This window comes from Phycodurus eques, chromosome 1, assembly GCF_024500275.1.
Source record: "Phycodurus eques isolate BA_2022a chromosome 1, UOR_Pequ_1.1, whole genome shotgun sequence".
Classification (NCBI taxonomy): domain Eukaryota; kingdom Metazoa; phylum Chordata; class Actinopteri; order Syngnathiformes; family Syngnathidae; genus Phycodurus; species Phycodurus eques.
Genome location: NC_084525.1, coordinates 31,244,623 through 31,272,302, shown reverse-complemented (window position 1 = coordinate 31,272,302; position 27,680 = coordinate 31,244,623). Strand labels below are relative to the sequence as shown.

Below are 27,680 nucleotides of genomic sequence, written 5' to 3'. Positions count from 1 at the left end.
AGATAGGCGCCAGCACACCCGCGACCCTCATGAGGAAAAGCGGTTCAGAAAATGGATGGATGGATAATTCTTATTTTGGTATTTATCCTTTTTGTGACATTTTTGTTTTGTTGTGTGCCATGAGATTTTTCTCAGGTAACATGGGTGTCTTGGCTCAATAAAGGTTGGGAAACACTGATATAGACAGTTACATTTTGGTCTACAAATCAATGACATAAATGTGTATACAATTGTGTTCAATTAAGATCTGTTGAATATTGAATTAATCAATTGTCAAATGTTAATTAGCATGAATAAAACCTAAGTGAGGTCCAATCATGGCCAAGCAAAATTCCTTGCCTGTCGGAATGATGTTTTTGTATTTCATTTTAAACTACTTTCAAGTGCTGTACGCTTTACTGATGCCGGATTGCACCTAGACAAAAATCAGATAATCCAAAAACAAAACATCAATACAGCACCTTTCCACCTATATGGTACAATTTAAAGTGTGATTAAATGTTGTTAGTGCAACAAATAATGCATTCTAAGTTCCACATTCATGCAACAAATTGCTCCCAAGTCATTTGTCAAGTTGTTCCTTCGCTGGCGCAGCAGTCTTGTTTTTTTTGTTTTTTTACATAATATATTTTCATAGTCACTATAACCTCACAGCAGCGGCTCCTATTTCAAGGGGGGCGTAAGTCACTTGACATGATGCATCGAGATATGAGAGCTCCATTGATAATGTCTTTTTGTTGTGGTCGCGCATGCGCTTAACTACCAGTTGGTTGAACTAATTCAGCTCAGCGGTCCTGGAACCAAATACTCAAAGAGTTTCTGAGGAAGTCAACTCAGAGATCAGATTTAGACTAAGAGTTTGCTGAAACTCCTTTCTGGTATACCTCCCAGGAGATATGAGTAGGGACTGGAGGAGAAAGTCACCATTTGTTTGAAGCTCTTCTCACCAAATACTTAGAACCTGTATTTCTAATGAAGCATAGAAACAGCCTACAAAGGAGCAGGAAGATCAAGAGCTTTGAAGGAACTAAACACAAATATATACAGAAAACTACAACAAAACAAGCTAGATGTGATTGTTCCTGAACAAGGCGGAAACATGTAAACGTACTGTACAAGAGCTTGAAACGCTCCTTATTCTCTGACTATTCTTCTTTCATAATCGGTAGCACTTTGTTGAGTTCTCCATCCATCCATTTTCTGAGCCGCTTATCCTCACTAGGGTCACGGGCGTGCTGGAGCCTATCCCAGCTGTCATCGGGCAGGAGGCGGGGTACACCCTGAACTGGTTGCCAGCCAATCGCAGGGCACATACAAACAGACAACCATTCGCACTCACATGCACACCTACGGGCAATTTAGAGTCTCCAATTTATGCATGTTTTTGGGATGTGGGCGGAAACCGGAGTGCCCGGAGAAAACCCACGCAGGCACGGGGAGAACATGCAAACGCCACACAGTCGGGGCCGGGGATTGAACCAGAGTCCTCAGAACTGTGAGGCTGACGCTCTAACCAGTCGGCCACCGTGCCTTGTTGAGTTCTTTTCAAGATTTTATTTTCTGAACCGCCTGCGTAGGACACCACCGTTACATGTTTACCCCTGTTTTGTCTCAAGAGACAAGAAAAGAAAACTATAAGTGCGAGGCTGCTGTGTGCGGCAGACTGTTTGTGCATGTTATGAGTGTGCAAGGGCGTGTGTGTGCACAGCAATGATTGACGCACCTTTTCGGTGACGCCCTCTGGCACAACAGTCTCTGATAGGTTTTTCTGGTCGTGGCAGGACAAGTTTTAAAATCCATCCGTCCATCCATTTTCTGGACCGCTTATAATAGCTAAAATAAAATTTGTGGCATAAGATGGAGATGGAGATGAGGGATGGTTTATAAAGATTATTTTAATAATATTCTACTGGCAGGTCATACAGACAGTATCCATCCATCCATTTCTCATACAGCGAATCCTCACGAGGGTCACATCCCAACTGACTCTGGGCTAGAGGCGGAGTACACCCTGAACTGGTCGCCAGCACATATAAACAACCAAACATTCACAACTGCAGACAATTTAGAGTCCTCAATTAACCTACCATGCATATTTTTGGAATGTGGGAGGAAACCGGAGTACCCGGAGAAAACCCATGCAGGCACGAGGAAAACATGCAAACGCCACACAGGGGAGGCCGGATTTGAACCCAGGTCCTCCGAACTGTGAAGCAGATGTGCTAACCAGTCGGTCACCGTGCCGCGCCCAGTATTAACATGTATGATAAGTGTTGTGTTTTTTTTTTGTTTTTTTTTTGTTTTTACACTGAAAACTCCCCTTTAATTTTGAATTAAGAAATGATTTAAGCCACTGTTGGCAAGTAACAGTTGGATAGTAAGCATCAAATATTGGGAAATATTGCAGAATTTCTTAAATCAAACGAAAAATAGGGCTTCAAGCAACCTGCCATTATCAGTGCCAGTCTGAATCATTGTTTCCCAGAGAACGTCCTCAGTCCACATTTAAGAGAGAGAATGATAAGAAACCATGGAAACAAGCTCGACAGAATTTCCATGGCTGAATCACTGGCGTAAAATAGCTTTGCAACTTCAACCTCTATTCTGCCCTTTTCTACCTGATCAATTGATGCAAAATAATATAGTCACTTGATGTCCTTATGTAGCACTAACAGCCATAATAATGGATAGGTTATACAGTAAACCCACTTCTGTGATGCTTTTGCAATTCTATTCAGAACCGTTAGTACACCTGAACATGTGCAAGTGCAAAAGGCAGGAGAATATTGTTGTCTGCACCTTGTATATGAACATCATCATTCAAAAACTCGCCACACACTGAATGGGCATGGCACGGGCTAGACATCGAAAAAACATTTCCATTTAGTCTGTGTTAAACATTGTTGACTGCATTTGCTATACTAATGTGTTTTTCATTGGGCAAAGACAATAAATAGTAAATAGCATTTGGCATGGAAACGTAAGAAGAGTGTACCATAAACAAAACCTACTTTGATAGTATGTACAGTGTACGTATATGTTCATTTGAAACATTAGAGCATGGTGGAGAGACTGATTCATTACGTTTGTTGTTGTTGTTTGTTTCCATTAAGCTGGAGAAGAAGGATATGACGCCACCCTTCAAACCTCAAATCTCAGACGACTATGGCCTTGAAAACTTTGACACACAGTTTACTAATGAGCCAGTACAGCTAACACCGGATGATGAGTAAGTACCGCTTCTTCTAATGTCATGACCAAACCAGTAAGTAATATTCTTCCACTAGTTTATCAGAGAGAGAGTGATAATATAAAAGTGTGGCAGAGAGAGTGAGAGAGGTGTCCCTCAGTTGACATTGTCTTTTTTTTTTTTTTTTTTTTTTTTTTTTTAAATTGGCTTTATTCCATAAATATAGGCAGCTGGTAGTCTTGCAAAGTCTGTTCAGTTATTACTTAAAACAAAAGCAATTTTGCTGCCCTGACTTTACACTTAAAAACACCAATACGCATTGGGTCCGGTTGTTGTTTATTATACAGGTGGGGGGAAAAATACTGGTAATGATCCATGAAAGAAAAAAAATGCGATACTAAGTAATAGTGCATTAGAAAGAAATAATTTGTTGAAAATGAAATAACTGAACATGAAATAATCAAAATCAATCAGGCAGACCTGTGGCTGAGACCAGTTTATTTTGACAATCGACAGCACATTTGAGTCTAGAATGCCTTGATAGTCTCCAGACTGCACTATATCCTGCGCTGATTCAAGACACCCTGTGCTGGATGAAAAAAGCTCCAGTCTTGTCTCATCTGTCTAGAAGGCATTCTCCCAGAATCTTTGCATCTTGTCAATATGCATTTTGGAAAATCCCTGTATTGTTTGTTTGAAAATATTTTAGTGACCATCATGTTTTTCATTCCTTCAACGGAAGCGTGCCAATAATTTTGTTCGTATATGTATCTTCAACATTTTTGGATAGCTGTTTCACATTTTAGTTGTGTGTGTGTGTATATATATATATATATATACATATATATATACACACATCGAGAGAAAGAGAGAACACTTATTTGTCCCCTACATTTGTCCTTAAGTATGGCCTAAGCAGAGTGAACAGTCATTAACACCCTCTCTAGGTGTTCTAGGAGTCTTGCATTTGTATGCACTGCACCCTTGAAATCCTTCAGGTTCCTCTTGTGGGTTCAAGGTTTTTTGGGGGGGCTGTTTTGAGAGAGGAATTTTCCAGCAGTGAACCTGTGAGGAAATGATGGCTGCACCATACAAAAACTGCAAACTATGTGGATGGTGTAAAATAGAGCCCTAAAACAGTTATACAGTACCGGTTTTCTCCTTCAAAATAGTACCACAGGAAGCTATGATAAAAGATGTGTAGGTACCATGCTGTAGAAAAGGAGCAAGGGAGCATTTATACAGGTGGAAAAGGTGGCAGCTACCTGATTAGTTTCACATGCGGTCAATTGATGAACTTTGTTTGAATGATAATGATGCGTGCACATCACACAAGGTCATACAACTGTGAGACTCCTCAGTAAAGCAATAGATCCCACGCGGGCAATGATATTCTGGTTCTGGTCTTCTTATTATACAGTATACCAAACCTCTCAATGAATGCCATGATAATGCCCGTAAAACCAGAATTATGGTTGTAAAACAAGGTCTGGATTAAATGTCAAGTGATGGGAACTGCTCAGGAACTTTATTTCCTTCTATACAACTGCACAGATTATGGCAGTGCATGTAGCAACTGGATCTGTCAGTGTTAATTGGAGCCTTATTAAATACCCATCATGCTCTGAGCCCATAACAGATGTCTTTGACTCTCTCACCTTTTGAACGTTCACACGCCAGCTGTTGACGTGATGCACGTCTTCAAACCAGCATCGGGCCGGATGAGCCTGTCAGCTCATTAAGCGGCTGCAGCGAGGAGCAGCCAAACTCGTGTGTGACAGAACTAGATGACAGTGGTCCATGGCAGACCTTTGAGGAGGAAAGGGTGGATGTTGAGCGGGTTCCACTGAGGGAAGGGCGGGGGGGTGAATGGTGGGGGTGGAGAGCACTCTGCCAGTTCAAATAGTGGCGATATCGACCGTGCATCAAACACTAAGGCGCATCAAAAGAAGGCGCTTGACTCTTCGCTGCCGCCCGCATTTTATCTTCCCATCCCCGTCTCTTCCCTCTGTTACCAGGGAGAGAGAGAGAGAGAGAGAGAGACTCATGTCGCCCACTCCGCTACGAGGGGGTGATGCAAAAGGCTCACCAGTCTCCCCACTCTCCCACTCCTGATGGGCTTGGCACAAGAAGAAAGAAAAGTGAAGCACTGTTGAGAGAGAGAGAGAGAGAAGGGTAAACTCTCCATGTTAGAGATTTAGATTGCTACATTAAAAGCCCGGGTTGCTGGGGGCTCTTGCCAGGATGGTGTGGTGAAGGGGAAGGGGAAGAGAGGCATTTCGACTTTCTATGCCAGTCCCTGTCTTTGAAAATAGAAGCCATAGCCACAGCCCAGGGAAACATATTTCTTCTCCTGCCGGGTCCTTGGTGGCTATCGTAAAAGTAGGAATGGTGGCTGACCAACACTGTAATGTTGCTAAACGAGTTTAGTGAATCTGTTCTTATTCAGGTTCATTCATGTAGTAATGTGCATTACACCACTGCTTTCACTTTTCTGAAGTCATGCGGGTTCTGAATCAGATTGTTGTATAATACATAGTATATGGGAAGACCACAAGGCTGGTTGGACCCACAACTTCACCGGCACAAGGGAGCTTGATGACTCACTTATGTTGCTGTTAAATCTGCCAGTGCAGTATTGAATGTGTGACCAACAGGGGGCTCAGGATGAAGCCTAAGCATGTGCTTCCTGAGAGGATGCTCGCTATTTGGCTCCCGCTCGGACTCTCAGCTGCCTTTGTGTGAGGAAGTCCAGGATCCCATTACAGGTTCCATCACAGTGGTATGAGGGTGTGAAGCCAAGGTCAGTGCAGTAGAGTTTGGCAAAGACAGCCCACATTTTCCATTGGATCAGAAGATTGTCTCACCATGTGAAACAGTCAGATAATGAGGTGGCGGAGGAGGGTGGGTCTTAGAGGAACAACCAGCATTATTTTGGCCTTCTGTTTACATGACATTTTGGAGCCGAAAACTGTCTCGAAGGTGAGTTTTATCGGAAAATGTCTGCAGTTTTGGTTATTCGTTTACATAACAATGGCAATTTGGAGCCTGAAATCTCAAATTTCTTTACTCAGCTGTATACTGACAAAGTGTAACCGAGAGACAATGCATGCGCGTGGACTATGCCAGCATGTGAAACTTTTCAAAAGCGCAAAGGAAAAAAAACATGCGACCTGTTTGACTCTGCCACTGGCCCCTAAGATTAGACCCCCACCCAGCTGTAACTTCAAAGTCTGTCTTTCTTGTCAGTCTTTACAGAAAAGAGGCCCTTTTTTGGGGACATGACCATTTTGTATAACTACTAACACAAATACACATGCATACACACATGGTGGTATAGAAATGAAGCCAGCAGAGTTGCTAGGAGACCTTTCTATTTACCCAGCCAGTCTGAGCCTACAAGTTACAGGGTTCCACTTCATTAACCTGTGATGATGTTTTTAACAATGGATACACCAGACGCATGAAGCAAAAAGCACAGATTTGTCTCCACAACCACATTCTTTCTCTCCTTTGGGATCATGTTGTCAGAGAAACACATATTTGGTTTCCCCCACTATTCTCAGCAAGCCGTTTTGCATTTTTCTTAATAACTATAAACTGCCTTGCTGAAGTTAGCCAGTGAAGCCTGTGGAAAAAGCCTGAAGTGTTTTCAGTTGGATTGTTGCCATCACAGAAGTAGCAGCAGATACCCACAAAAGTTTTAAAGGAAGAACCAACAATAGACGCATATAAAATAAAATGCACTGAATATGTCGCAGTTAGTGTAATGCTACTTTTCATCCGTATTCCCCAATAAATACAGAACATTCAGTCAAAATGGCAGATTTTCAGCCAGGTAGCTGCCATGTTTGGTTGGGGAAACTCTGTGAGCATATGTAAATTAGTGCCATTGTTGTTTCTCAGAAAAAAAGAATCTAAATTGCTGAGGGGATATACCCTAATTTCTCGTGTATAATGCGCAGCCATGTATAATACGCACCCCCAAAGTTGCCCTCAAAATTCTGGAAAACCCTTCTACCTATGCATATTTTTCTTCTACCCATATGATCAAAACATTAAGTATTATCTGTATTTAGTTAGTTTTTTCAAAGAATGGCTCTGAAGTTAAGCACTATATTTGAACACGTAATACTTTTTTTTTTTTTTTAAACTTTTATTTTGAAATTCACAGTCCTACTTTTATTTTGTAAATGAGAAAGCGCACAGTTGTGCTCATATGTTTGATTACCCAGGCAGAATTTGTAAGATCGGTGCAATTCTTTAAAGAAAACATGAAGGGCCAGGCAAAACATGTCCAGTAATTCTATTTTAATGGGATTCAAATTAAAATGTCAAGCATTTCAGAAAAGCATTATCATTAAACAAAATGGTGGTGATTGTTCAGTCATATTTATAAAAAAATACAAATTTCAATTTCTGTCAGGGTATGTAAACTTAAGAGCACAACTGTACATAAATGCAGTCATACGTACCCCTGTCATACATAGACCTTTTTCATAACCTCTCGGTGGCAGTGGTATATTAGAATGAAAGTACACCTCTCTCATAACCTCTAGGTGGCAAAGGCATATTTGAATGAAAGTGTAAAGCTTTTTCATAACTTCTAGACCTAAAAGAGTCTTTATGAGGAGTGGGAGTGGCTTGTTATACAACCACAAGTATAATGTTGAATTACCTTCAAATTGTCCTTCAATAATGTTGCGTCACAATGCATAAGTCATTTTTGTAGTGTCCTTTAACTCTTCCTCCTCCTCTTCAGGAGCGTCATCAAGAGAATAGACCAGTCGGAGTTTGAGGGATTTGAATACATCAACCCCCTGCTGCTGTCCACTGAGGAGTCTGTATGAAGGCGACAAGGTGTTTCCTCTTGGCTCCAGTTTGTCCAAGCCACAAGACATCTCGAGGACTAGAGGACGAATGCTCCTCTCTGGACCTTGTCAGCTAAGCAAACGTTGATACAGGAAATGTACCTTCCTGCACTACTGGGATACCAGTTTCCTTATTCTCTTGGTATCTGCAAGAACAATTCACTCGAAGGACATTCCCTCTGGATATTTCGTCTTAACCTTCTTTGTTCTGTTTTTTGATTCCTCTCAAGCCACAGAATCTCCATTGTGGTGTCCAATGCTTTGAGAGCTGGCTCGTTCGGTGCCTGACACCTTTTATTCCATCGCACATTTCTGGATGCACCACAGCTTCTGTGAAGGACTTGAACATTTTACATACACTTTCTTGGCAATTTGGTGATTTTTTTTTTTTTTTAATCTCAATAGGAGGGAGGGTCGGGTGTGGGACTCATTTAAAATAAGAATGTATAATGATCACTGAAAGTTTAAGTTATTGTGTACGATCATGTAGGTATTCAATCCAAATTTGATGATGCCTTTTTCATCGATGCAAGTGGCCCTTTTTCCTCCTGAACAACAATATACTATTTCTTGAATTTTGCTTTTTTTTTTTTTTAATTTTATTTAAGAAGTGCCTCACAGATCAAACAAATTCCCCTGTCTCTGATTGGACTTATCTCCCTGTCAACATTTCTTTATACCCACTCAAAATAGAACATAATACAATAGTCTGTACTGTGCCAGGTTCTTTTTGGAGCACAGCAGACTGAGAGAACTGTTTTGCTTTTGAATGAGTGAATTCCAAAGCACAGGAGCAGCGTTGCCAAATCCGACGTCGGAAATGTCTTCAAAACTTGAGCCACCAGTACATTGATTAGTAGATGGCTTGTGAGAAGGTTTCCTGGTTTGCACATTTCATTGCAGGGTTAAGTGAGTGTGAGATTTGGGACACGAATCTGAGTTCATGTCACAAGCAACAGGATTTTGCCAAGGCTGCATTGTTTACACCAGTGGTTCTCAACTCGTCACCCTGGGGTTCACATTTCCCTATTGTTCCAAAGTCGAAACCTGCTTTATAGAAATTAAGAAGATAAAGAAAATGTATTCTTTAAAAATTGAAAATAATTTTTTTAAATTTGTTATCATGTATTGTACACAATACATGATTGTAAAATATACATAGTTATGTATTGTAACAGGACACCCTTGTAAAAGGAGATTTTTAATCTCAGTGAGGATTTGTCGGTTAAACAATTTCAAATAAAATGAGTAGACTATGACAACATGTTCAAGGGGCAATTAAGAGCACATTAAGAAACTGAGCGTGAACATGACAACTGCATTTATGAAATCAAATGGAAAAAAAGTAAATGCAATGCTAACTGAGCAGGCCGCGTGATCGCGTATCTTTATGCCGCTGGGCAAACTAGTTGATTCCTCACTATTCAGCATCGTTGTAAACCGAGGACCCCGTCATTTTTCTTGGCTGTCCGCGACCCACCCAAACACCCAAAATGAGTCTGCGACCCATATTTGGGTCCTGACCCACCATCCCACGAATCACTGGTTTAAACTGCAAAGTGAGGTACACACATACTGACATTCGGGCCTAATTTCAATTAAGATCAGCAAATTTTGATTAAAGTCAGCAAAGGCCTGGTGCTACAATGGGCTGGCAGTCAGAAATGTTACACTTGTTCAGTATTTCCCATCTCAAATCCTTGTATGTGTGGTGAACACCAAGTCGGGCTGAGCCACCGGCCTGGATGCCCAGTGGCACCGTGCTGCCTCTCATTGGTCAGTCTTGGTGCTACGCCAGACATCTGGTTTGGGGGAGGAAACGTGCAAATGTTGATTGAGATATCGTTATGTGCGTTGTGCTGTGTTGGTCATCTCAAGTACACCACATAGTATAAGCGCAGTAACTACACACTTGCTGATTTGGTGTTGTCATGTTAAAATTTGAGAGACATTTCAAATAACGGTTATGTTAAAAATTGATGTGTGTATCCCACTTAAGTGCCCTCCATTTATTGAACATCACATCAAAAACACTCAGCAGCACAAATTATGCAAAAGATCATTTGTGTGTACAAGAGTATTGTTTAGTGACACTGTTTCAAATGTTCACCGTTATGTAATTGTACTCATTAGGTCTAGTTAAATATAAATCCAGATTTGTACAGATTTAGTTCATGGTGTCAAGTCCCATCAGAAGAAATTAACACAATTATTTAAATTGAATAAAACCTCCTTTGTTGACCACTTTGATCAAATACCAGGTTATTTGCTCCTGTGTTGTTAGAATGTACATTGGAACCTCCAAGGTTGGACATAATCCATTCTGGGTTGCTTGTCGATTTGTTTGAATCTCTAGACAGTATGTCAGAGCAAACAATTCCAGGCCATCAATTTCTAAACTTTAAAGTAACATTTTAAAATGCTGTTAAGAAAACAAAACATTCAAACACTCAAGTCTTACTTAAAGGGGGCAGTTTGCAGATTTACAAATGCGAGCAAGATTTGAATGTAGCCTCAGTTCACTCATCCCCACTTCGAGGCTCTGACCAAAGCCGCGCCCCTCACGAGCGTACACGAGAAGTCCACTGTACATAACGTGCATTGTAAACAAGCCGACAGCCACGGCTACTTGGGTAGCAGAACTTATCTGTAACAGTGTGTTACTATAACCCTAAATGTAATCGGTACAATCAATCAAAAATCTAAAAGAGGTGATTAAACTGACTTGTTAAGCAGAAATTATAATACATAATTCAGCATTGATTCTAAATCCTCAGCTGCCTGATGTCCCTTGTTCTACTTCCGTTTTCTAGTCTTATGTCCAGTTGTTAGCAAAGAAGGAATGGGAATATTTTTTTCGGGGGGAGGGGATTGATTTTAACGCCAGCGGCGTGAGGCTGTGGGGATCAATAATGTTTTTCCTTGGGCGCTGTTGGTTCCTTTAAAATCATTCGGTACAAGATGGAGACAGGCTGGGCTGATTTTTTATTTATTTGTTTTCAAATATTTTACTGTCAGTTCTAACAGTTTGAACAAATATGACAAAACGGGAGGTTTTGTTTTGAACACAGTCTCCGTTAATTGTAATGATAAAGGCGTAATGCAAAGGTTGCTGTCACACACGAGTAAAAAGCCACACTGTTAAAACTTGTTTACAATAAAACTGTACTTTGATAAGTGATGAAGATGCCTATATAGCTTCGACTTCTCCCCTTGTCGAATTGGATTAAGTGTGGCCTCCGAACACCCTCGAACCAGTGTCTCGTAAGGAAAGCTGAAGTCTTGCACAACATGCTGATGTCTCGTGTGATGTGATGCAAATGACGAAAATGTTGGTGGAACGAGCTCGTTAGTGGCACTGAACTTGAGCGGCTTCACAGTAAGATGTCACAGATGTGTGACATAGTCCAGAGGTGGGCTGGTAAAACAAAAGTAACCTTGTAACCATATTCTCAATGGTTTTGAATCTCACTTTGTGAACGGGGCTGCAAGACCATCTTGCAGCCGGTTGTGAATACAGTGGGTACGCAAAGTTTTCAGACCCCCTTCAAGTTTTCACTCTTTGTTATATTGCAGACATTTGTTAAAATCATTGAAGTAAAATTTTTCCTCATTAATGTATGCACAGGGGAAAAAAACGGAATTGCTGACATTTTTGCAGATTTATTAAAAAAGAAAAACAGAAATATCACAGCCATAATATATATATATATATATATATATACATATACACACACACACACACACACACACACACACGCGCACCCTTTTGAGCTAATACAGCCATGAGTCTTTTGGGGAATGATGCAACAAGTTTTTCCCACCTGGATTTCAGGATCATCTGCCTTTCCTCCTTGCACCTCCTCTCCAGTTCTGGCAGGTTAGATGGTGAACATTGGTGGACAGCCACTTTCAGGTATCTCATAGATGCTCAATTGGATTTCAAAAACAAGTCAGCCCTGAAGCCACTCCTTCGTTATTTTAGCTGTGTGCTTAGGGTCATTGTCTTTTTTTAAGGTAAACCTTTGGCCCAGTCTGAGGTCCTGAGCACTCTGGAGAAGGTTTTTGTCCAGGATATCTTCTGTCGAGCTACTCTGCCATAAATCCCCGACAGGTGGAGGGCTGCAGTGATGGTTGACTTTCTAGAACTTTCTCCCATCTCCCGACTGCATCTCTGGATCTCAGCCACAGTGATCTTTTGGGTTCTTCTTTACCTCTCACCAAGGCTCTTCTCCCATGATTGCACACTTTGGCCGGACGGCCAGCTCTAGGAAGGGTTCTGGTCGTCCCAAACGTCTTCCATTTCAGGATTATGGAGGCCACTGTGCTCTTAGGAACCTTAAGTGCAGCGGAACATTTTGGGTAACCTTCAGGCAGCTCCTTTGACCTCACGATTCTCATTTGCTCTGACATGCACTGTGAGCTGTAAGGTCTTGTATAGACAGGTGTGCGGCTTTCCTAATCAAGTCCAATCAGTATAATCAAACACAGCTGGACTCCAATGACGGTGTAGAAGCAGTTTAAGGATGATCAGAAGAAATGGACAGGACCCGAGTTAAAAATATATGAGTGTCACAGCAAAGGGTCTGAATATTTATGGCTGTGTGATATTTCAGTTTTTCTCTTTTAATAAATCTCCAAAAATTTCAACAATTACGTTTTTTTTTCTGTCAATGTGGGGTGCTGTGTGTACATTAATGAGGAAAAAATGAACTTCAATGATTTTAACAAATGGCTACAATATAACAAAGAGTGAAAAATTTAAGGGGGTCTGAAAACTTTCCGTACCCACTGTATCATGCTGCTGGGTGGTCGTGCTTTCTTGTGGAACAAGGTATTCATCTTCATTTAGGCTCGCTCAACATTAGAATCACTTCATCGGTTCTCTTTTTGAATAGTGCCGCCTATGTCCTTGGTTCATTTACAATTGTGTTCAGAATAATAGATTTGTGTTTCGAAAAAAAAAAAAAAAAAAAAAAAAAGCATGATCATACCTTTTATTTCCATACACACAATTGAGAACACTAAATATGAATAGCGTCCCGGGGTGGAATAGCAGTTCACAGGTACCAAATGTTGCGACACAGATGTGAAGCAGCACTCACAAACTGTACTTGTACAACCAAATATTAGTGCAGTCATTCACAGGAAAACAAAACCTTTGTCTTTCACTTTTTACAGTAAGTCACATGCTGCTACTTCAATTTCTGTGAAGCAGTTGTTCTCAAACCTTTTACACCAATTTCCACATAAAAAAATATTTTGACCTCCAAGTACCACTAAAATGAAATTAAAATACAGTAGTCTTAGTGTCTGCCTCACAGTTCTGAGGACCCGGGTTCAAATCCGGCCTCGCCTGCGTGGCGTTTGCATGTTCTCCCCGTGCCTGTGTGGGTCTTCTCCGGGAACTCCGGTTTCTTCCCACATCCCAAAAACATGCATGGTAGGCTAATCGTAACATAAATCGCCTGTCGGTGTAAATGCGAATGGTTGTTTGTTTGTCTGGGCCCGCGATCGGCTGGCGGCCAGCTCAGGGTGCACCCCGCCTCTCGCCCGCAGTTAGCTGGGATGGGCTCCAGCATACCAGCGACCCTAGTGAGGACGAGCGGTGTCGAAAATGGATGGATAGTCTAGTAGGCCCAATTGTTCATCGAAAACAAGTCAGAGGTTTTAATCTTAAAAGTGTATGCAGTATTTTAATATTATCGTAAGCCTCGTCATGCTGTGTGAACATTAACACTGCCAGAAAAGAAAAAAAATAATATAACTCCAATAATAACTTAAATAATGATTCAATTAACATGTATTGCACATAAAAGTTCGATAAAAATTGTAAAATTGTACCGAAATCATTTTGGGAGAAACACAGTTAGTACTTCAAACTTAAATACAACTGAACTATTGTTACCACTATCACATTACAGTTTGAATATTCAATTAATGATGAAGGAATTCCACATTTGATTATGCTTTTGTGAGGATTTGAGCTGTACACGCTTCGCACACTCTTGCTAACACTCTAATCACAACTGTATATCTACTCAACTACCAAATCAGCGAATTAACAAATGTATTAGGCACAGTGTAATAAATTACATACACAGTACAATCTACTGGTACTTTTTTCTTCTTTCAAGTGCTATTGGAGATGGACAATGGGCATATAGAATGCATATTCAGGGCATATAGAATGCAGTCGTAGGGCCAATTTAATTAAGTAGTCCTATGAGAGGTGGCACGGTGAGTGACTGGTTAGAGCGTCTGCCTCACAGTTCTGGGGACTGGGGTTCAATCCCCAGCCCCCGCATGTATGGAGTTTACATGTTCTCCCCGTGCCTGGGTGGGCACTCCGGTGTCGTCCCACATCCCAAAAGCATGCAAGATAGGTTAATTGAAGACTCTAAATTGCCCGTAGGTGTGAATGTGAGTGCAAATGGTTGTTTGTTTATGTATGCCCTGCGATTGGCTGGCAACCAGTTCAGGGTGTACCCCGCCTCCTGCCCGATGATAGCCGGGATAGGCTCCGGCACGCCCGCGACCCTTGTGAGGATAAGCGTCTCAGAAAATGGATGGATGGATCGAGTCCTCCGAGGGCCATGATAAGGTCATACATACAAATGATTGCGCATTTGTGAATTTTGAAGCAGTCACCTACAATGTAGTGGTTCACTCGCGTCATCTCCAACACAGATAGCTGTTATTGTCCATTTCTATATGGTCCCCATGCCTTTTGCCTGAAATCAGCTGCGAGTGGTTTATATATATATATATATATATATATGTGTATATGTATATGTGTATATATGTATATGTATGTATATATGTATATGTATGTATATATACAGGTTGATTGAAAAGTAACTCTCTATTTTAAAATACTTATTATTTATTCATATGTTGTAATATTTTTCTCAATTTTTTTTTTTTTTTTTGTGTATGTTCCATGATGTAAGGAGCAAGTCTATTATACCAAACCAACAACTTTGGAAGAACTTGAAGGGCGAATACGAGAACTTGTCTTCCATCCCACAAGAGTTCCTTGTAAAATCAGTTAATGCGGTTCCAAGGCGGCTCGAGAAACTGGTGGCTAATGCTGGCGCCCATATTGAGTTTTCAATAAAACTCCACGCAATACAATTTCTTCTCATGTTCATTTCTTGTAAGAATTATAGTTCAGAAGTAAATTACAAATACTTAAAAATAGAGAGTTACTTTTCAATCACATGGTATATAAATTACCGTTCCTCTTACTTTTTTAGGACTGTAAGTGTCAGACTGAAATCTCTTGCGGGCCATATACGGCCCCTGTGCCATAGGTTCACCACCCCTGGTGTAATACCTACACTTTTCTGCTGACAAATTGTTAACGTCATCATTTTCAATACACAGTCAAATATGCCTTTGAATAGAAAGAATAATATATGCTTTAAGGCTGACATGTTCATTATTGATGAATGGTTGGTACCATTTAAAAGTAAGCTCATAAAAAGGATTGAAAATGTGTATTGGGAGCAGTATTGTAAATTGAAGGCTGTTTTTGTGCATTGTTCTCAGTAAACCACCGTTCATGTCCATCTGGATTAGGGGTGGTCAAAGTATGGGCCAACTCCAGCACCTGGCACATTAACTTTATGAAGAATCCTGCAGTATATCTTCCTAGATGTTTTTTCCTATAATTGGTTAGTTGAATGTACTTTTTGTGTCGTAATGTTACATTATTTTCCTTTATTTTCGAATTAAATCACCAGTTAACTATAATTCAATACAATTTTCATGTGTAATGTCTTACATATTTTACGTAGACAATTATTGGTTTCTTTCTATTCTTTTTTTACACCTCATCTGCAAATGACAGAGTCTGTCCATTTTAAAAATCAAACCATTGAGCAAAAATGTTTGCCTGCATCCGATCTAAATGTTCGAATTTGGAAGCCTCGGATCACTGTTGAAATTTCATAAAATCAAACACTTCATTTATGTATCTAAATTAATTTTCTTTAAATGTGCTTACAAGGAAAATGTCTCTATTGGTTGAAAATTATTGGATGCAATCTGACCTATTATTATTTTGAGAACTACATAATAGGATTAATTAGTGGATCCCGAGTCAAAGGTTCTTATTTAGCTGCAGGCCTTGACATGCAGAGAGGAAGATAGCACAGGCAGCGATAATGAAGCAGTTATGAAGACACTGAATAAAACACATTCATGCGCACACACTTGCAAATCCCTTCGACATTTCAGCAATCTTCTGCATCTACTATCTCATGTGGAGCGTTTCTTCCCATGTCGGACATTTGGATCATGAGCGACAAAAGAGTATAACACCTTGCTGTATTTTTATTTAAGAAAATGATACTGTAATAATAATAATTACATGTCGACAGATTTGTTTGAATTCACTGTTGGTTTGATATTTTCTTCACAGCGTCTTTGTAAATATGTGTAATAATTAAAAACAATACTGGTTTTCTGTGAACCTTTGGCTCCTTTACACACTGTCATTTCTGATTGGTGCTTTCAATGCTTAGAATACAGCATTCACTCATTCATCATATAAATGTTTATATCATGTATAGGGCGACACGGTCTGACGGGTTAGAAAGTCTGCCTCCTTCCTCCACTACTATATATATATATATATATATATATATATATATACACACATATTCATGTGACTGAAAAGTAACTCCCTATTTTTAAGTACTTGTAATTTATTTCTGAACTATAATTCTTACAAGAAATGAACATTGAGAAGAAAGTGTATTGCATGGCGTTTCATATAAAATTCAATATGAGCGCCAGCATTAGGCACCAGTTTCTCAAGCCGCCTGGGAACCCCATTAACTGATTTCACAAGGAAATCTTGTGGGATGGAAAACGTAACTTCTCGTATTCGCCCTTCACGTTCTTCCACAGTCGTTGGTTTGGTAGAATAGACCTGCTCCTTTAATCATGGAACATACACAAAAAAATTGAGAAAAATATTACAACATAGGAATAAATTATATTTTAAAATAGGGAGTTACTTTTCAATCACTCATATATATATATATATATATATATATATATATATCAAATTGTATGTTTTAAAATGTTTAAACACGGCAGTCTTCTCTCAGCTTTGAATCTAAGAAAATGGCAAATGTGTTATCAAGTTGCACGTCAAAACATTGAATGTGTTTATTAAAACATTCGTGACATTGCATGACCCTTTGCTCTTCGTCAAATCAAAATGAATGGAGCAACATGTTCAAAACGCAAATTATAAATTCATATTTTTTGATGAAAGAACTGCACAATACAATACAGAAATCCACTGCTGGTGTTTTGATACTGTGACAATAATGATTATGTGATTTCAATAGCTATGTCAGTATAGCATTATGAAATATTCAGTGGGTACATATACCAGCACAGTTCGGTGGAATAGCACATTTAAGCCCTTTATAGGGAGATATGTTCAGAACCGATCACACATAACAAATAGACTCAGTAATTGTTGCAATGTCATTAGTTATGAAAATGTTACGGGGAAAAAAAAAAAATGGTAAAGTCGAATTCTTCCATCATTAATGTATGTACAGCATATGTTGTCAATGTGATGCTAATGCATGATGTGTTTCAGTTGATTTCGGTGCTGGGGGAGGACCAGTGAGGCCACTGTGTTGCATTTGCCCATAGTGCAGCTGAATTATGGAGAAGACTTGAATGTCTCAGGCTCTTCAAAATCAAGATGAAAACACATCACTTTATCCCAGTAGCGTGTGGCAGGTACATCTGGGTTGCTTGGAGCTCACCAGCGCATGTCCACATTCATGTCTGACAGACACTGAGCCAGGTGGCCATCACGGTCCATCTGGGAGGCCCTGGAGGGACAGGAACCACAGGATTATTGGGAGCGAAGATGATTGGTAATTCAAAAAATAAAAAAACAACAACAAAAATTCACACATGGAGATGTACAAGATACATACAAAGACATAAGAAACATACGTAGTTGGAGGCAGTAACACACTGCAAAATTGTACCTGGTGATTTTTCTTATTGCTCGTGAAAATATCTTACTGGACCTATTTTAAGACAGTTTTGACGTTATTCAAAACGACTTGTTTTAAGGGCATATTTTAAGAATCTTGAGTCAATTCATACTATTTCCATCGGCAGATTTGGCCACTTATTTAGGGACAAAATGTCTGGGTTTTTTTTATATTTTTGTCCTTTTCTGAGAAGGTAATTTTATCCAGTGCACACAGTGTTAATGAACGAGTGCAGAGCAACAGACTACATGGGATTTGGCCATTATTCAATCCATCCTTCTATTTTCTCTACCGCTCATTGCGTTCAAATTTGCGGGGAGCTGGAGCTGATCCCAGCCAACCTTGGGCTAAAGGCAGACCAAAGCCAGCATTAGTTACCAGTCAATCACAGGACACATATACTGTACTGTAGAGTCAGACGGGCATTCACGCACACATACACACCATCACCAAGTGGAAAACTGAACACACTGTGCCTGCGCAGAAGTCAGGTGAGTGAACGGCTATATGAACTGGCCCCCGTTGACTGATCAAGGGTCTCATTCCAACTTTAGAAAAGAAGCATTCCATGTCTGTGTTACAATGGGGATGAGTGAACACTTCCAAAAGGTTTAAGGTTCAAACTGATAAACTTTATTGTTTTTAGCAAATAATCATTAACTTGGAATTTTATGGCTGCAACACGTTCCAAAAAAGCTGGGACACGTGACAAAAAAGACTGAGAAAGTTGAGGAATGCTCATCAAACACCTGTTTGGAACATCCCACAGGTGAACAGGCTAATTGGGAACAGGTGGGTGCCATGATTGGGTATAAGAGGAGCTTCCCTGAATTGCTCAGTCATTCGCAAGCAAAGATGGGGCGAGGGTCACCTCTTTGTGAACAAGTGCCTGAGAAAATAGTCGAACAATTTAAGGACAATGCTCCTCAACGTACACTTGGAAGGAATTTAGGGATTTCATCATCTACGGTCCATAGTATCATCAAAAGGTTCAGAGAATCTGGAGAAATCACTGCATGTAAGCGGCAAGACCGAAAACAAACATTGAACGCCTGTGACCTTCGATCCCTCAGGCGGCACTGCATCAAAAACCGGCACCAATGTGTACAGGATATCACCACGTGGGCTCAGGAACACTTCAGAAAACCAATGTCAGTAAATACCGTTCGGCGTTATATCCGTAAGTCCAACTTGAATCTCTACTATGCAAAGCAAAAGCCATTTATCAACAACACCCAGAAACGCCTCCGGCTTCTCTGGGCCCAAGCTCATCTAAGATGGACTGATGCAAAGAGTCCACATTTCAAATTGTTTTTGGAAATTGTGGACGTCGTGTCCTCCGGGCCAAAGAGGAAAAGAACCCTCCGGACTGTTATGGACGCAAAGTTCAAAAGCCAGCATCTGTGTTGGTATGGGGCTGTGTTAGTGTCAATGGCATGGGTAACTTACACATCTGTGAAGGCACCATTAATGCTGAAAGGTGCATACAGGTTTCGGAGAAACATATGCTGCCATCCAAGCAACGTCTTTTTCATGGACGCCCTTGCTTATTTCAGCAAGACAATGCCAAACCGCATTCTGCACCTGTTACAACACCATGGCTTCGCAGTAAAAGAGTGCGGGGACTAGACTGGCCTGCCTGCAGTCCAGACCTGTCTCCCATTGCAAATGTGTAGCGGATTATGAAGCGTAAAATACAACAACGGAGACCCCGGACTGTTGAACAGCTGAAGCTGTACATCAAGCAAGAATGGGAAAGAACGTTTATTGAATGTTGTTAAAAGAAAAGGGGATGTAACACAGTGGTAAACATGACCCTGTCCCACCTTTTTGGGAACATGTTGCAGCCATAAAATTCTAAGTTAATGGTCATTTGCTAAAAACAATAAGTTTATCAGTTTGAACATTAAATATATTGTCTTTGTAGTGTATTCAATTAAATATAGGTCGAACATGATTTGCAAATCATTGTATTCTGTTTTTATTTTTATGTTTAACACAACTTTGTTGGAATTGGGGTTGTAGTTCATTTTTGGAATGATTAACTGAACTTTGAACGAGTTCACATACAAAATGAACTTTCCCAACACTGATCCTGTATTATTTCAAATTGTATACACATTACAGTATATATCGCATTTTTATATAAAAAAAAAAAAAAAAAAAAAAAACAGCAATGTAATTTTTTGCAATATCGTGCAGCCCTACCTTTTACCACTTTAATTTGTTCCTTATAGTGTTTGTAGATCGTCCATACTCACCCAACAGAGAAGACATGCAGGCACATAGGGCAGCTATTCAATGTTTCTTCAGCTCTTTTTGTGTCACTGCACTTCTTTTCCTTGCCTTCTTCAGTCTCCATTGGCTCCTCAATGATGCCTTCCTTCTGGTCCAGAGGTTGACTGCCGAAGCAACTGACTTGTGCTGTTGGTCTCTTTTCATCGTGTTTTAATCTTTCTTCTTCAACACGTGACGGACCAGCGATGGCACGAGGAAATGCTTGATCTTTTTTGTAGCCAGATTTTATCGTCACCATGTTGGCCTCGTGCTCTTGACGGAAGAGAGAGGATAGCGATATGTCAGAAGTCTCCGGTCTAGCTTTGGTCTGTTTGGAGGAGGCGAACTGGAGATGTGGACTCTGTTGGGACACTGGAGATGGTTCAGGGAAGGGAGGAACCTTGCCATTCAAGTCACACCAGTGTTGTTGATCCAGCACGTGTGATTTCGTCTCCTAAAATAGAAGTGCAAACATTTTTAAGCGTTGTACACACACCGATAATCGGGCCGAATTGAGCCCAATTCCCCCCCCTTCTGATCAAAGTCAGCAAAGGGCGATCATCAGAGGAGTCCGAAAGAATATCCTTGTTCATTATCTTGTTATGTGGGCTAGGTTAACACGAAGGGATGTTTTTTTTTTCCCTCCAATTGAACTGTTGCCCAATACCAGAATTAAAAAAAATTGTGGTCCCGTCATTTTCAATGTACATATACATGGACTTATGTATTCATTCATGATAAGACCTATGTTGCACCATAGGTTTAACTGACAGTTAGCAGGACAGCAATCCTTGAACTTGTTTAAATAAAGGCCATTTATTGCATCTTCTGCCTGATTCTTTTTGGAGCGCAAGCTGGTGATTGCATAAACAGCTTCTTCTTTTCCTTTCGGCTTGTCCCCTTTAGGGGTCACCACAGCGCGTCATCCTTTTCCATGTAAGCCTATCTCCTGCATCCTCCTCTTGAACACCAACTGCCCTCGTGTCTTCCCTCACGACATCCATCAACCTTCTCTTTCGTCTTCCTCTAGCTCTCTTGCCTGGCAGCTCCATCCTCATCATCCTTCTACCAATATACTCACTATTTCTCCCCAGGACGTGTCCAAACCATCGAAGTCTGCTCTCTCAAACTTTGTCTCCAAAACATCGAACCTTGGCTGTCCCTCTGATGAGCTCATTTCTAATTTTATCCAACCTGGTCACTCCGAGAGCGAACCTCAACATCTTCATTTCCGCCACCTCCAGCTCTGCTTCCTGTTGTCTCTTCAGGGCCACTGTCTCTAATCAGTCCATCATGGCTGGCCTCACCACTGTTTTATAAACTTTGCCTTTTATCCTAGCAGAGACTCTTCTGTCACATAACACACCTGACACCTTCCTCCACCCGTTCCAACCTGCTTGGACCCATTTCTTCACTTCCTGACCACACTCACCGTTGCTCTGGACGGTTGACCCCAAGTATTTAAAGTCCTCCACCCTTGCTCTCTCTTCTCCCTGTAGCCTCACTCTTCTCGCACCACCCCTCACATTCATGCACATATATTCTGTTTTACTTCGGCTACTCTTCATTCCTCTTCTTTCCAGTGCATGCCTCCATCTTTCTAACTGTTCCTCCACCTGCTCCCTGCTTTCACTGTAGATCACAATGTCATCTGCAAACATCATGGTCCACGGGGATTCCAGTCTAACCTCATCTGTCAGGCTATCCATCACCACTGCAAACATGAAGGGGCTCAGGGCTTATCCCTGATGCAGTCCCACCTCCACCTTAAATTCGTCTGTCACACCTACAGGCACACCTCACCGCTGTTCTGCTCCCCTCGTACACGTCCTGTATTATTCTAACATACTTCTCTGCCACTCCAGACTTCCGCACGCAGTACCACAGTTCCTCTCTGGGTACTCTGTCATAGGCTTTCTCTACAAAGACACAATGTAGCTCCTTCTGACCTTCTCTGTACTTTTCCATCAACATCCTCAAGGCAAATAATGCATCTGTGGTACTCTTTCTCGGCATGAAACCATACTGTTGCTCGCAAATACTCACTTCTGTCCTGAGTCTAGCCTCCACTACTCTTTCCCATAACTTCATTTTGTGGCTCATCAACTTTATTCCGCTATAGTTGCCACAGCTCTGCACATCACCTTTGTTCTTAAAAATGGGCACCAGCACACTTTTCCTCCATTCCTCAGGCATCTTCTCACATGCTAGAATTCTATTGAACAAGCTGGTCAAAAACTCCACAGCCACTTCTCCTAGATGCTTCCATACCCCCACAGGAATGTCATCAGGACCAACTGCCTTTCCATTTTTCATCCTCTTTAATGCCTTTCTAACTTCCCCCTTACTAATCATTGCCACTTCCTGGTCCATCACACTTGCCTCTTCTACTCTCCCTTCTCTCTCATTTTCCTCATTCATCAACTCCTCAAAGTAATCTTTCCATCTATCTAGCACACTACTGGCACCAGTCAACATATTTTCTTTTAAAATAACCCTGATTCCATTTCTCTTCCCATCTACACCATGGTAAAATAATTTAAACCCTGCCCCAAAACTTCTAGCCTTACTGCCTTTCCACCTGGTCTCCTGGACACATTCAGTTCTATGCGCTGTGCTTTCCTCTTCTCTTTCTGCCGAATAACCCGCTTTCCACCTCTTCGACTTCGACCCACAGTAGCTGAATTTCCACAGGGGCCCTGCAGGTTGACGGCGCCGGTGGCGGATGTTGTTAACCCTGGATTTTCCTGTCATCGTCCCAACATTCAAAGTCCCCACATTCAGTTCTAGGCTCTGTGCTTTCCTCTTCTCTTTCTGCCAAAGAACCGGTTTTCCACCTCTTCTTCTTCTACGACTTCGACCCACAGTAGCTGAATTTCCATAGGCGCCCTGCAGGTTGACGGCGCCGGTGGCGGATCTTGTTAACCCGGGCCACCACCGATCCGGTATGGAATTCTTTGGTTGAACGCTCATATTTGTTTGGCAAAGTTTTAAGCCGGATGCCCTTCTTGACGCAACCCTCTGCATTTATCCGGGCTTGGGACCGGCCTACAGTTTGCACTGGCTTGTGCCACCGCATAGGCCTGCATTCCATAAACAGCAACTCCCCATCATGGGGTCGGACAAAGACGCAAATGATTTTTGTCTCTGTCCCTCTGTCTGACCCCTAAAACGCTTTTTTGTCCAGCTGCATTTTCAATAAATACGCAGAGAGAGTATTTCAAATCCCCCTGTTCCACAGCAAAACTGTTCCAGCACAAAAATGCATACAGATCCACCATTCTACAAGGCCATGCAGCTGAACAGGACAGTTTAAATAAATAAATAAATAAACCTTGGAAGGGATCCACACTCTACTGTACTGAGTGTGTCTCTAGTTTACATTGTAATCGCCCTCGCTTCTATCTTTTAAGTACATTTCACTGATGCACACCAGTGGTTCGAGCGGTATTTAAGAAGGAACAACTTTGACACACTTTTAAAATTGAAATAATATATCAGTTACAAGGCAAACACAAATGTAAACCCTCCAACTATGTCAGTGCACACCAAGATGATAAGTCTAAAAAAATGAGGTCTTAATCACCAACGAAATAGTTCAAATTCAAATAACATAAAGTATGTGTACATAATTACCTATAAATTAAAAACTATAATTGTTTCTGGTATCATAAGCCTAGAATAACTACAGCGGGTACGGAAAGTATTCAGACCCCCTTAATGTTTTCATTGTTATATTGCAGCCATTTGCTAAAATCATTTCAGTTCATTTTTTTCCCGCATTAATGTTCACACAGCACCCCATATTGACAGGAAAAAAAACAGAATTGTTGAAATTTTTGCAGATTAAAATAGAAAACCTGAAATATCACACAGCCATAAGCATTCAGATCCGTTGCTCAGTATTTACTAGAAGCACCCTTGTGAACTAATACAGCCATGAGTCTTTTGGGGAATGATGCAACATGTTTTTCATACCTGGCTTTGGGGTTTAAGTCAGGGCTCTGGCTGGGCCATTCAAAAAGTGTTGAAAGTGTTTTTCACTCTCCCCAGCCAACCCTAGACTGGTCACCATTTTATCGCGAGGCACATATATAAACAGACAAGCAACCATTCAGACTCACACCAACTGAGAGTCTTCAAAGAAGCTAACAATGTTTTTGGCATGCAGGAGGAAGCTGTAGTAGCCGCAAAAAAACCATGCAAGCCTCGGAACAAACTGCAAACAGAAAAACAAAACCCAAGCACACAGGAAAACCAGAGCCCAGATTTAAACATGGAACCACCGTGCCACTGTTTTTCATCCCAATTAAACTAGTTTAACTTCTCAATTGGCGGAGGTAAGGCCATCTTTCATGTTGTTTTCCACAAAAACAACCACATTTCTACATAAGGGGAAAAAAGGAGGATAGTTTGCATGCAATTTATTCTCTTGGTTTTAACACAAATTATGCATTCCCCACTAAAAGATAAAGGTAACATACTGCTGCAGATGGATGTGGAAGATCAGGAACTTCTTCCCAATGCTGCTCGTTCAGGTACGGCAGAGCAGACTGGAGAGTCAAGGCCCACAGAGCTTCCGCAGCAGGCAGATGCTCCTTGGTCCACCAAGGCGAGCCACAATCCATTGACCTTCAAATCACAAATATCTCTCTCCTTAAATGTATTTTCCAATGAACTATTATGCCATTTTACGGTTATTGTTTACTAAGAGAGTTCCTTCAAATATAATTTATAATATAAAGGTACACATGAATAAGCACATCAAATAATATTGGAGACATGATTTACATTTTGTTGACAAACGATGGCTTAAGAATACATCACACCGCACAGGAACGCTTTGCTCAATTACCGCCAGAGGTGGGTGGGAACGTGCTACATTTACTCTGTTACATTTACTTAAGTGCCTTTTGGGATAAGGTATACGTGTCAGATTAGTTTTACTGCAACCTACTTTTTGCTTTAAATTTAATTTATATACACACTACTTTTACTCCATTACATTGAGCTACATTCATCTTGCTACTTGTATATTTTTTATTTATTTTTCTTGCATGAGACTTTTTGGTTTGTCAGTGAGACTTGTGTCACAATAATGTTTCAATAATCCCATGTAACAACTGATGACGTTTAACTCAATTTCACCAATCAAATGGAGCCAGGCAATCACATGACCGCAAACAGCCCCACACAGACGCAACATTTTCAAAGTGACTCATTTATTTGAAACATGGCACAAATCTATATTTACCTCACACATAGGCTCCAGGCCCTAGTGAAGATAACTGGTATAGAAAATGGATGGATGGACTATGAAAAAGAACAGCCATGTCATGTGCTGTCATCTGCCTCAAAATGTACACATTTCAGCTGACAAGAACGCCACTTCAAATTGAAGAAACATACAAGAGGCTGTCTTGTTCTCCATTTGCAAAATGTATTTCTCTGTGGAATTAAACTAGCAGGTGGATGGAAACTCCTCCGACCCAATCAGACCCATTGAAGTTCTGTGTTCCTTGCTGTTGAAAGGGTTGTGCGTGTTCGAAAGGAGAAGGGAGAAAAAAAAATCTGCAATATACAGACCCTTTCCAAATAAATTTGAATAAGTAAACGTTTATTTATTTCCATAATTCCATTCAAAAAGTTAAACTTTCATAGATTATAGATTCAGATTCATTTTTAAGTATCTGTTTTGTTTATTTTTACATAATCCGGGCTTCCAGCTCAAAAAACCCACAAAAATCAGGAATTCAAATCGCTACATCGCATTCAATCGTTACATCGCTTGTTACTCAAAATGGCGGATTTTTGGAGTAATGCGTTCCCGGCATCACCGGTGATGTTATTTATTAGAAATATTATCATTAAAAAGTTGCTGTTGGGCAATATTTGAATTTGCAAAATCCCATTTTACATTTTAGAGTATTTGATGTTAATGCGGAGGAACGGTGGGCCGACTGGTTAGAGCGTCTGCCTCACAGTTCTGAGGACCGGAGTTCAATCCCCGGCTCCGCCTGTGTGGAGTTTGCATGTTCTCCCCGTGCCTGCGTGGGTTTTCTCCGGGCACTCAGGTTTCCTCCCATATCCCAAAAACATGCATGAATTGGAGACTCTAAATTGCCCGCAGGTGTGACTGTGAGTGCAAATGGTTGTTTGTTTCTATGTGCCCTGCGATTGGCTGGCAACCAGTTCAAGGTGTACCCCGCCTCCTGCCCAATGACAGCTGGGATAGGCTCCAGCACGCCCGCGACCCTAGTGAGGAGAAGCAGCTCAGAAAATGGATGGATGATGTTAATGCACTGATTTAAAAATACATCAGAAGCTACTCACCAATTACTCAGTCCTTGGGAAGTTGAGTAGTAATCATTTGGAGGGCTTCCTATCATTCACATTATTCAAAAGTAACAATACGATTGCAATTACTTGAGTACATTTTTTGCAACTCCACCCACCTCTGGTTACCGCCGTGCTTACAGTTATCCGTTTGACTGCTTAATGTGTTTTTCCACACAAACATTCCCTCTAAATGTGACTTCAATACTGCGCTAGCGCAGGAGGGTTTTTGATAGACTATGGTACGTTTGAGCCGATTTATGTACAAATTCGAAGGAACGGAACTCGGTCGTAAACAAGGACCCTGTGTTTGTCGCAAACATACTGCTTCGTAAACAACACTGTAGATAACTGTCAATGTTTGGAAAAGTGTTGGCATCAAACTATAACCACACATGCAGTTTAATTACTCTGTTGTTTACGCATACCTGCTCACATTAGTCTTCTTTGCTGCGGTACGTTGAGTCTCCAAAGAGCCACTGTAAGTTATTTCTGCAGTATCTTCGATAAAATACTTGCGTTTATTCACGCTACTTGACTGTGAGGAACTGGCAGCCATGTTGGTGTGCCTTCATGTATTCGCGCGTTTAGCGGTACTCTCTTTCCGTGTTTGGGGCATGACGTTGCAGAATGATGTCCAATCCGAGTACGTATTTCATAGGGAACACCCACGCTGACGTTTCCTCCTTCCTGGACACAAGACAGACAGACAACAGAGGAGGCAAAAGTACTCACACACTGTACGTCAGAAGAAGTACAGATATGTGTGATGAACAAAAATAATAATAATAATTAAAAAAAAAAAAAAAAAGGTCATAGTAAAAGTACTGATTCAACTGCTGTATAAAAGTGCACTTTTAAGTGCACTTCACTTGTGAACACCAGTGGTTCGAGCGGATGTGACCTAGAGGTGAAAGAGAAATTCTGGAAGGAGCTAGACGAAGTAGTTCTGAGCATCCCAGACAG

The 27,680-nt window shown here is 40.9% G+C and overlaps 2 protein-coding genes across 7 annotated transcripts in view; one reads left to right on the top strand and one right to left on the bottom strand.

Moving 5' to 3' along the window:
- Positions 1 to 16,540, top strand: part of prkcz (protein kinase C, zeta) — a 121,443-nt gene extending 104,903 nt beyond the window's left edge. For all 5 annotated transcript variants that reach the window (XM_061687511.1, XM_061687494.1, XM_061687503.1 and 2 more), the window contains 2 exons: positions 3,114 to 3,229; positions 7,953 to 16,540. In XM_061687511.1, the coding sequence (XP_061543495.1) occupies positions 3,114 to 3,229; positions 7,953 to 8,040 (204 nt within the window). In that variant the 3' untranslated portion in view covers positions 8,041 to 16,540. The remainder of the gene's footprint in view (positions 1 to 3,113; positions 3,230 to 7,952) is intronic.
- On the bottom strand, positions 15,203 to 27,288 carry si:ch73-70k4.1 (uncharacterized). 2 transcript variants are annotated; one of them, XM_061687602.1, is made up of 4 exons: positions 27,143 to 27,288; positions 24,863 to 25,010; positions 20,363 to 20,832; positions 15,203 to 17,930 (listed from the first exon to the last, which is right to left on the bottom strand). In XM_061687602.1, the coding sequence occupies exons 1-4, from the start codon at positions 27,271 to 27,273 to the stop codon at positions 17,858 to 17,860; spliced, it is 822 nt and encodes a 273-aa protein (XP_061543586.1). In that variant the 5' UTR covers positions 27,274 to 27,288; the 3' UTR covers positions 15,203 to 17,857. The 2 variants fall into 2 exon arrangements, with proteins under 2 accessions (XP_061543586.1, XP_061543594.1); XM_061687610.1 differs by having other exon boundaries at positions 27,151 to 27,288.
- Positions 27,289 to 27,680: the final 392 nt, after the last annotated feature.

What these genes read in the sequence shown, in the direction of transcription:
- si:ch73-70k4.1 (XM_061687602.1), bottom strand. Translation starts at nt 27,273, where the DNA reads ATGGCTGCCAGTTCCTCACAGTCAAGTAGCGTGAATAAACGCAAGTAT. An exon ending in AAGAAGACTAATGTGAGCAG is followed by an intron (nt 25,011 to 27,142) that starts GTATGCGTAAAC and finishes TGTGATTTGAAG; the next exon opens with GTCAATGGATTGTGGCTCGC. An exon ending in TTCCACATCCATCTGCAGCA is followed by an intron (nt 20,833 to 24,862) that starts GTATGTTACCTT and finishes CTTCTATTTTAG; the next exon opens with GAGACGAAATCACACGTGCT.